The 10325-nt window shown below is 41.3% G+C and overlaps 2 protein-coding genes across 3 annotated transcripts; both read left to right on the top strand.

Moving 5' to 3' along the window:
• Positions 1-186: 186 nt before the first annotated feature.
• LOC119548042 (serine/threonine-protein kinase RIO3) lies at positions 187-2619 on the top strand. The gene is made up of 3 exons (XM_037855120.1): positions 187-492; positions 551-1265; positions 1320-2619. Exons 2-3 carry the CDS (start codon positions 552-554, stop codon positions 2436-2438), a joined length of 1833 nt encoding a protein of 610 aa, XP_037711048.1. The 5' UTR covers positions 187-492; position 551; the 3' UTR covers positions 2439-2619.
• A 447-nt stretch (positions 2620-3066) lies between these two features.
• On the top strand, positions 3067-9464 carry LOC119546913. Of its 2 annotated transcripts, XM_037853543.1 has the most exons (3): positions 3067-3127; positions 8250-8578; positions 8639-9464. In XM_037853543.1, exons 2-3 carry the CDS (start codon positions 8288-8290, stop codon positions 9398-9400), a joined length of 1053 nt encoding a protein of 350 aa, XP_037709471.1. In that variant the 5' UTR covers positions 3067-3127; positions 8250-8287; the 3' UTR covers positions 9401-9464. The 2 variants fall into 2 exon arrangements, with proteins under 2 accessions (XP_037709471.1, XP_037709470.1); XM_037853542.1 differs by lacking the exon at positions 3067-3127 and having other exon boundaries at positions 8168-8578.
• The last annotated feature ends 861 nt before the right edge of the window (positions 9465-10325 follow it).

Raw genomic sequence — 10325 nt, 5'->3', positions numbered from 1 at the left:
AATTAATTTCTTTGGTTTCGCGCATTTTCAGCTAATTATATTTGTTTCAGTACAGAAGATAAATAATTGTACAGTGAAAAATCAAAGAATTTAAAGTAAAAACTTGTTTGCGGCTCATTAGTATGGCCAGCTGCCGTAACGTCGGAAATGCCTGCCTTATCTGGCCACTTTTTAGAGGCGTTTTGGTATTTTTGGCGGTGGCCGGCACATTGTCCCTCTAACGAAATAATAATTTCACAACCACAGGAAAAAGGAATTTCTTGGTGAAATAACAAGGAAATACAATTGCAACACAGTTGCAACTGCCTTCCTGGTAAATTGCGCCTCGATTGCGCCTTAAGAATCAACTGTCCGCCAACGGGGACACATCAAATCCACCTGCAATCCACTGCTGGTCGGGATTTTGACAGAGGTTTGTTTGTTTATTGGCTCGCAAACTGCCACAATTACCACCGATATAGATTTCGATCTTGTCAACCCAAGTGCCAAAAGGTTTGTCGAATCACAGTCCAAATTTCGATGTATATTGATTTCCCATCCAATTGCGCAGAATGTCGTCACCATGGGTCAAGAGCAGCGAGCCAGTGCAGCAGGTCAACCTGGCGGATATTATGTCGGAGCAATATGCCCACAAGTTGCACGACAAGGAGGTGCAGCGCCACACGGAGAGGGTGAACAAGCCAGAGCAACAGATGGGATCCATTTGGGGCGCGGAAGCCTCATCCCCGCCTGCCGCCAGTTACTCGAATGTGGCGGGCAGTTCGCTGAGGAACCAAAGCGATAACGAGGAGTGGGAGGATTACTCGGCGCTTCTCAACGAGGACGGAATCCCACCGGCGGACATAGAGCTGCCGGAGGACAGCGATGCAGTTATTGCCCAGCTGTTGCAGTCCCAGTTCGATCATGAGTACAACGAGGAGCTGCGTCGCATCGAGCGACAGCAGAATAAGCAGTCCAAGGTCACTGTTACCCTCAATAAGTTCCTGCGCGACGGCGACGCAGAGTTCTTGCACGACACTGCCGACGAGGATTACGAGGAAGATGAGCTGGAGCAACTGAAGCACGACTGGGATCGGTTCGAGGACAACGAACGACAGCTGGAGTCTATTCCACGGTGTGGTTTTAAAGTTAACAAGGAGGGTGAGATGATCACTAAGCACGATCCGCAGCTGTGCGCAGTGCGCAATGCGCAGCGGGTGATGTCCTTTCCGCCGGAGTTTCCCACAGGCGATGCCGCCGGCTTCGACATGAAGCTATCCAACAAGGTGAGAGAGAGAACCATTTACCCAGAGTTACCTAGACCTAAATGTACCTTCTAGGTGTTCAACCAACTGAGGGCCCACTCGCGACGTGGTCGCTCTGACAAACATGAAAAAGTGGCCACCGCCGAGATGGGCTTGGATGCCGGCACACGTCTGCTGCTGTATAAGCTGATCAACAACCAAGTGCTCGAGCAGATCAACGGCATCATCTCCACTGGCAAAGAGGCGGTTATCTTGCACGCCAACTCTGATTCGAATTATACAGGCAGCAATGAGCATGGCCACCAGAGTGGTGTGCTAGTACCACCCCATCTGTTGCCCCGGGAGTGTGCCATTAAGATCTTTAAGACCACGCTCAACGAGTTCAAGCAGCGCGATCGGTACATCAAGGACGACTATAGGTTCAAGGATCGCTTTAGCAAGCAAAACCATCGGGTGATCATCAACATGTGGGCGGAGAAGGAGATGCATAACCTGATGAGGATGCAGGCCATTGGACTAAACGTTCCCGATGTGGTAGTGTTGAAAAAGCACGTTTTGGTCATGCGGTTCATAGGCGACAATCATAATGCGGCCCCTAAGTTGAAGGATGCTCGACTGAGTGCCGCGGAGCTAAGTTGTGCGTACGAGGAGATTGTGGCCGCCATGCACAAGTTGTTTAACGAGGCAAAGTTGGTGCATGCCGATATGAGCGAATATAACATACTCTGGTTCGAGGGCAAGTGCTGGTTTATAGACGTGGCCCAGAGTGTCGAGCCAAAGCATCCCAGCGCCTTGGAGTTTTTGATGAGGGATTGCGGCAACATCGTGAACTTCTTTGAACGACGCGGCCTGCCCAACATCTACACCAAGGAGCAGCTATTTGAGTTTATTACAGGTCTCAACGCAGAGGTCCACAATGCCGCCCAGTTGGAGCAGATCCACACGCGTGGAGCTTCCATCAACCAGGCAACAGCTCCGAATCAGGAGGAGTGCCCCGACGAACTGAAGCCCCTAGAGTACCCCTTTGAGCTGGCCTGGGAGAAGTCTCAGAAGGATCGCGAGTCCCAAAAGGCTCTCAAGCAAACGCAGGCTAATAACGATGATGAAACCGACACGGATAAGGATCAGGAAAGCGATGGCAACGAGAACGATAATGACGACAAGGAAAAAGTTAACAAAACTGCCAAGCATTGAAACTTTAAAAGTCTATCCCCTTTTTTTAGTTTAGTTTATAATTGATATTAACGGTTTTGGCCACAGCGATTCTATTTGAATTTGTAAAATTCCAAAGGAAAAACTATGATGATAGTCAAGGCTCTTGACTATAAAAGTTCCCTCGTAACAAGAATAAAGTTGTTTAGTTTTCCGCCAATAATGATGTATACTCTTAATCTTCATGGTGAACAAGACAAATGTTAAATGCTAAGGCGTCTTTAATAACCTTCAAAATCTATAAAATGAGTCTTCCGTAAGAGATCTCTTTTTTTTCGCCCGCTCCACTTTGCATTTGTTGCACTCTACTTGCTACGGATATTTCCGCTAATAGACTTGATCTTGAATTGTTATTAATCAATTAAGATTAATGCAAATGTCAGGCCTCACTGGCCACACGCGCCACGCCCATCTTCCGAATCAGCTAACCCGGCAATTGAACTCATTTGGTGCGCAGTTTTCCCCATTAATTGGGAGATTTGTCGTTTCAATCGAATCCCCGATCAGATGATTACGTACAGACTTTCCATGCTCAGTGCACACGTCGCTGGATTGTTGATTTGTCGGAGCTATATGCACTAGATCTGTATAGTCTGGATGCGTTAGCAGGTTGGACTTTGGGGGATATAGCAGTTCAAGTGTGACGTCAGAATCCAGTTGCGGGCAGTTCGGTGCGTATATGTATATTATTTTGGTATAGCTTGTGCTAGGTTCAGTAGAGCTTGCGATTCAAAGTCTGTTTCGGATCACCCTTCCTTATCAATACGGGAATTTATTAACAATATATATTCCACTTTATAGTTGCTCTGATTTGATGAAATAATAGCCAGCCTATTACAAAATCGGGAAAATTGTGTTCACAACTGAAATCTATTTTAGCTTTCTGTAATAGATTACTTTTCGTCTTTTTATAAACTTATTTAATCAATTCAATTTTGAGAAAAAATTTTGGGATCAATAGACATGGTTGCATTTTAAAAGATATAAGAAGTTATCGCTATCGAAAGCGAAAACCGTTGGCACTGCATTTCCGTTTCCGTCACCTTCATCTGCAATTTGAGTTCAATTGAAGTGATTCGCTTTGGATCTTGTTGTGTAGCAGTCAATCAAAATTGAACTTTCTTTGCAAGCATCAGCATACTTGTTGTTTATTTGCGGCGCTTGCAAATGGAAAATATTATTTATTTTTGATTTCTGATTGAACGCAGCACATTTGACGTTGGCAACAGCAGATCTGAAAAAGCATCTTCTATTAGCGACTCATGAAATTGTGATACGAGTGGCTATATGCATGAAATTATACTTACATATATGTTGTGCCTGCCGATGAGAGCGGGTATATGTAAGACTGGGGACCCACACATAGACGCTATAAGGGGGGCCCGACTTCGACCGATGGTGACGCAAGGAAGCGAAGAGGAGGTTCCGAAGACGAACAAAGTGGCGTGGGGATAGAAGTTGAAAATAGACGCACGAAAAACACGAGTTGGAGCATCCGACACAGAATTGTAAAAAATATACAAGCCTACAAAAGAATATACACCCATCTGTACATACGTTAGTATGATTATTTCTTATCCCCAATAAAACCAAAATTTTGTTGTGAAATAAATGTGTCATACGCATTTGGAATTGAAAAATGGGTATATTCTTGCAGTCACACTGCAAAAATAGACGATTAGAATGCAATTATAAATATTTCCACACAAATCTGTATTGACAGGTTAGGTCTTCATTGATAAGGTTCTGCGAATTCATAGAAAGTTTGTTTTTATGAGCAATGTAACTGAAACAAGTGCCTATCTTTTCTTAGGAAAAATATTAGGTTCATTTCTTTCAGACCCATTTTTGAAGAAATAATAAAAACTGGTAAGAACTGGAAAATTTTTTTAGAAAAATACGGGAGCCTTTGTGAAGATCTGAAAGTATTTGAAAATGATGTTATATTGCTAAAAAAAAAAGGTTATTAGTCACGAATGATCTGTTAAGTTTCTTATCTCTTATGAGATTTCTTAGAAATTATACGAATTTCAGGGGTATTTCGAAACTGGAGGAGCACTTGAAACCAGCTTTCATTGTGGGACAAATAAAAAATCGCGAATAAGAAGTCAAAGCAAGAACTGGAATATTATTTTAGAAAAATACGGGAGCCTTTGTGAAGATCTGAAAGTATTTGAAAATGATGTTATATTGCTAAAAAAAGGTTATTAGTCACGAATGATCTGTCAAGTTTCATATCTCTTGTGAGATTTCTTAGAAATTATACGAATTTCAGGGGTATTTCGAAACTGGTGGAGCACTTGAAACCAGCTTTCATTGCGGGACAAATAAAAAATCGCGAATAACAAGTCAAAGCAATAATCATAAAGACAGGCAAAAAGAAGTGTGCAAAAAAGGCAAGCGAAAGAGAGAGAAAAAATACCAAACAAAGCTATAAACTCAGACATTGCGTTTGGATCATCAATTAAAATGTGCCAGGCATGTAATCAGGCGCTCCAGCTCGAATTCCGAACATCAGTGTCCAGTCCCCACTTCTTGGGTGAAAAAGTGGGCTGACCTAGGCATGAAATTAATTAGGCTCACAGAGAAAAAATCTATTGTAAATGAATCGACTAGGTTTATTTTTGTTTTTTCAAAAATTGTATTAAATATTATTGGAGCTTAATACAATTTTTAAAAGTTTCAAAATTTTGTTAGACCATTTTCAAAACATGTTTGAAACTTTAAGGACAAGACCGACTTTTTGGTATTCCATTTTAAACGATAGTATGATTAAAAGAAAACTTTAATCCTTCGATCCATCTATGTTTTACCTATTTTTAAACCGATTGAAGTTATGTGGAAATGGTTTAACAATTATAATTGATTGATTGGTATTATACATTTTCAAAATTTCGAAAGCCACAAATCTTTTATATACATATGTACATATATGACTTTAAGTTTAAAATACTATTTTCATACCAATTTTAGTACAAGGTACTCCCTGAAATAGCGCCTTGTCCTATGGATACAAGCCTGTTTTCTAGATATTTTCTCCCAGTGTATCCCCTCACTCACACACACGCGCCACTTGACAGTGCGAAGAGGAAGAGGCAGAGACCGAAAACTTCGAAGGAGGCTCGTCGTGATCTTGGGGCTGCTGCGCTGCCGCTGCCAACGTCGCTGCCTCTGCCTCAGTCGCTGCCTCTGCCTCTGCCGACGCGATCGTGATCGAACTGACCTCAAGTGGTCGCTGCCGCCAGACCATCCCCACGCCCCACTCCCCACTCCGCACACCCTACTCCCCCCACCCTCCCCGCCAACATGCACACACTTTCGCACACACGGGATGTGCGCAGACTGGAATTTGCGCGTTTAAAGTTAACAATTTATTTGCATTATTAATTTTCATGTTGGAACTACACCCCGAGAAAAGTTTGGTTTTCGAAACTATTAAGGATTTTTTTGAAATTAAAGTAAATGTATTTTTTGTAGATCGCCAAAAATACTTTTGAAGAACAAACGGTTGAAAATATAAAAAGGAAGAATACTTTCTTTTTTTAGAGAAATCTTTAAGATTTGAAAAACAATTTTTTAAATTTTTAGAAGTTTACATTTGAGGTGGTCGAACATAATAGTTCTACATACGTGATTAACGTAGACTCTTTTAAAGACAATATTTATTTTAACGGATTATTTATTTTTGACAACCTTGGATTAATATTTATTAGGAAACTTATTTCTTTATATTATTTTCATTATTTATAGAGCAATAATTACTGTCCTCTTGGTTTTAATGAATGAAATATTTTATTATAACTATTAAAGGATCAACCTTGTTATTCACAAATCATTATTAAGAATACATACAATATTACTAACTTAACAGAGCTTAAATAAATTGTTATATACCTTACTTAATTATTGATTTAAAAAATTTAAATTTCCAAACGAAATTAAGAATTTTTTTCAGATAAAAACACTATTTATAAAGCATTTTTCCTAGTGTACGTCTGCAAGTTGGTCAAGCCAAGTCTGGCGTCTCCTCTTCTCTTCCGATGGTCGACTTGTGGACACTCGGACACTTGGACAGCGGCATCTTCTATTTTAGGTCTAACTTGTTAACTAGTCGCTGCCAACCGGCTTCAGTTTGCCGTGGAACGCGGGCATGTAATTCAAGTTAGCTACAAAAATAGAACCTTAATTTATTGTTGCCACCATTACATCGGCCGATCGTAGTTGGCAGTAGCTGCCCTTACATGGTCATATCATTTTCATTTTTCATGGTGGCGCATCTGCACGCCCCGTCTCTTCTCAAGCGAAAGTGAAATCTTTTGTGGTCTCATATCTTAGAGTTCAGTATTCTCAAGTACAGTAGACAAATGAGTACAAAAATTTGAAGTACTTTGGTTTATTGTAATCTACCATAAAATCAGCTAATATATGGTAGCCTAACGAAAGTTTGTAACAATTTATTTTAGTGTCTTACGATTCTTTTTTATAGGGTCGTTAAACCTTTGGAAATGCACCCACACAGTTCGAATAAATTAAACATTTTAACTTAAATCTTCAGTAGCTAATAACCCTTATATTGTTTCTAGGAACTAATAATAATTTGTTTCGTAAATACTATTAAATATTTAAAGATTTTTCTCGCTTCGGAGTATTTACTGTATGGTTGCCCCCCTTTAATTGGTTAGCCGAGTATATAATGACCAATTTCTTTCCCCAGGGACGACACTACGATCCAAGTAAATTATAAACCCGACACACTGCCACGCCCACTTCGTCGCCAACTACGCCCCCGCCCATTTCGATGCCATTTTCGTTATTCTAGGGCAAAATATAAAACGAAATCTTGTGATAATCATATACGCAAACAGACTTAATTGATGTTTCCAAAAAAAAACCTTTCGAATTGTCATCAAAATTTAAGCCGCAAAACTGTTGCAAAAATAATAATAAAAATTGACAGCCACATGCTAATGAAGGTAAGCGTTCGCCAAAATGAACCTGATGAGGTTTATTAGGCTTTTGCTTGATTGCCGAACGAGCAGCGGTTACAATACAACAAATGTCCGAAATGGCCGAAAACGTGTTTCCATAAAAATCACCTCCAAAATGTCCGTCACGTGAGACGATCGGAACGGATCGGCGATGAGTCAGCGACCCATGCGCCCCAAAGCGATTTCAGTATATAATCATATACATATGTATATATATTCGCGGTACTCATTAATAAACCGCAAACATATGCGCTGTCGGGTATACGAATGTACGAGTATGTAAACTGGAGGCGTTTACCCTTGACCATGTTTTGACAACCAACACTACCACATGGCCAGATACGAGGGATAGAGAGGACCGTTAGGAGCCGGGACAACCCAATCCCGATACAACATTATCCGAAACAATCGATCTATTGCCCCTACCTGGGTAATAACTCACTTTTGGCATGTGCTGATTGACGGACAGATGTTTCCACAGGGGTTCCGATATCGGTGGTACCTACATATGTACATCTCTACCTGGTTCTGGCTGTGTTCAGATTTCTCCAGATTCTGTCGACTTGTTTACGAAAGTCACACACAAAACGTGGTAGCAAAATGGTAATACGAAGCCCTTCAAACGCGGCATTGCCAGCTCGAAAAACCCAGGAATTGGCAATCGTAATTGGCTAAAAATAGGTATATAGAGCTCAAGTTAGGCAAGATCATATAATATACAAATGGGTAGATCATCAAAATAAAAACCCAGTAATCACTATATTTTCCTTATTTTTTTGTTGTCCAATTTTAATACACTATCAAGTAAAAAGGATCGAAGATTGTGAACCAAATTTATGCAAGATGCCTTATCTATACGGAATAGCGGACACCAAGTTCCTTCACCAGAAGGTGAAAACGAAGGTCAAGGTCCGTTCGGAGATGCCGCCCACAAAGTTTCGACGGAACGATTTCCTCAAGGGTTGCCCCAAATACGATAAGGACGACGTACCCATACAGTTCAGAACATCTCCCGATTCTCTCGTAGAGCTGTGTTCCATTGTGGTGGATAAGCTGCCAATACCATCGATCTTCGAGTGGGATGATATGGATATCAGGCGTTGGATTAATGGATATGGTTATCCTCAGTATATGGTGGGTAATATTTAAGAAGTTTTTTTTATGAAATCGATTCATGTCCACTGTATCTTTCAGAACACCTTTCGTGTGAATATGATCACGGGACGAAAGCTGCTCCTGCTGGACGCCACTGCTCTGTGTGCCATGAACATCAAGGACTTCGATCACATCCGGCATATAACCTATGCTATTCGGATGCTGTTCCACTTCGAGCTGACCAAGTTCTCCTCCAGTATTTCACTGCCGGATGAGAAGCCCAACGAGCTGTACTTGATGTTCCACACGCAGACTGGAGTTAACTACGATGAGGTGCGGAGGTCGGATCTCTATCGAAGGATGCAGATCCTCCGGGAGAGGGCCCGCAACTTAGATCACTGGGATCTGCTATATCTGTGGTTGCGCAGGGAGCAGGAGCGCAAGTACAAGGAGCTAATCGGAATGGTTCCGCGGGCCAAGATGTACAAGTGCGATACGGAGGTGGTGAAGCCGGAGCAGTCGCCACCGGAAATGGAACTCGAGGAGCTCATGTGCATGACTTGCATCCCGCCCTGCGATTGCGACTGGACAGAACGGGATCTCCGGCTGCCATGGCGAATGGAGTGCCTGGCTCCCCTGCTGGCCACCACCATGAGCAAGTGGAACTCCATGCAGGCCCAGTGCCCCGTATGCATCCCGCCCTGCGAGTGCCGCTGGCCACCGCGCTACTACCTCACGGGCACCGTCATCCGGTGCCTGCAGCAGCGCTTCCCGGAGAAGTTCTGCCCCATCTTCGACGAGCGCTACCGGGCCTCACCGCGTCCCAGTCTCGTGGAGCGCTGGACCCGCTTCTCCATTTGATTCGGATCATCTGGATACTATAAATGTATTTATTTTATATGGGCTGTATTTCGGATCGCTGATCCTAACGAAACTATACAAATAAATATGTCTGATACTTTGGATTTCATTTGAATGGCCTTTCAATTATTAAGATCTACCTTTAAAACCTTAAATTAACCTTTATTTTATATGGACTGTATTTCGGATCGTTGATCCTAACGATACTATACAAATTAATATAGCTGATACTTTGGATTTCATTTGAATGGCTTTTCTGTTATAAAGATGTACTTTTAAATCCCTTAATTAACCTTTATTTTATATGGTCTGTATTTCGGATCGTTGATCCTAACGAAACTATACAAATTAATATAGATGATACTTTGGATTTCATTTGAATGGGTTTCCAATTATTAAGATCTGTGTAAGACTGAAAGACTGATAAATAAAAAAAGAAATAATACAAACATTTATCTGCGTATTAAACTAACAATTTCGTATAACATATTTTAAAGAAATACAAAAATCAAGAGAGAAATACTTTTATTACAATGTATATACGTGTGTTTCAGATATTTCCATATTATGGGTTCAATTAAGTGGGTATGTTCGTAACACTGCCAAAGCTCCGCCCTATTTAAATTCGAAAAACAAAGTAATGTGTGCTTCGGCAAATCTATTTCATCACTCAGTCATATCTGTACTATATAGAACGTTCTGTTGTTATTAACATGTCAGCTGTTTTAGAAACAAACAAATCACTCGCCCATAAGCTATTAATCAACAAAATATCTGTCAAAACAAATACATAGCTTCCGTCGATGAAGACTAAAAAGACTTAAGACTCACTTTGTAGAATCATTGCTTTGGCAGCAGTTTTTCGCCTTTAAAATGGTGTTGTACTGATAGAGTAGCGTGGCTAACTATCCTACCTATCCGCTCC

The sequence above is a fragment of the Drosophila subpulchrella genome, chromosome 2L (genome assembly GCF_014743375.2).
Source record: "Drosophila subpulchrella strain 33 F10 #4 breed RU33 chromosome 2L, RU_Dsub_v1.1 Primary Assembly, whole genome shotgun sequence".
Lineage (NCBI taxonomy): Eukaryota > Metazoa > Arthropoda > Insecta > Diptera > Drosophilidae > Drosophila > Drosophila subpulchrella.
Note: the sequence above shows the minus strand (reverse complement) of the source record. Positions and strands in the feature narration are given on the sequence as shown.

What these genes read in the sequence shown, in the direction of transcription:
- LOC119548042 (XM_037855120.1), top strand. Translation starts at nt 552, where the DNA reads ATGTCGTCACCATGGGTCAAGAGCAGCGAGCCAGTGCAGCAGGTCAAC. An exon ending in ACATGAAGCTATCCAACAAG is followed by an intron (nt 1,266 to 1,319) that starts GTGAGAGAGAGA and finishes TGTACCTTCTAG; the next exon opens with GTGTTCAACCAACTGAGGGC.
- LOC119546913 (XM_037853543.1), top strand. Translation starts at nt 8,288, where the DNA reads ATGCCTTATCTATACGGAATAGCGGACACCAAGTTCCTTCACCAGAAG. An exon ending in ATGGTTATCCTCAGTATATG is followed by an intron (nt 8,579 to 8,638) that starts GTGGGTAATATT and finishes TGTATCTTTCAG; the next exon opens with AACACCTTTCGTGTGAATAT.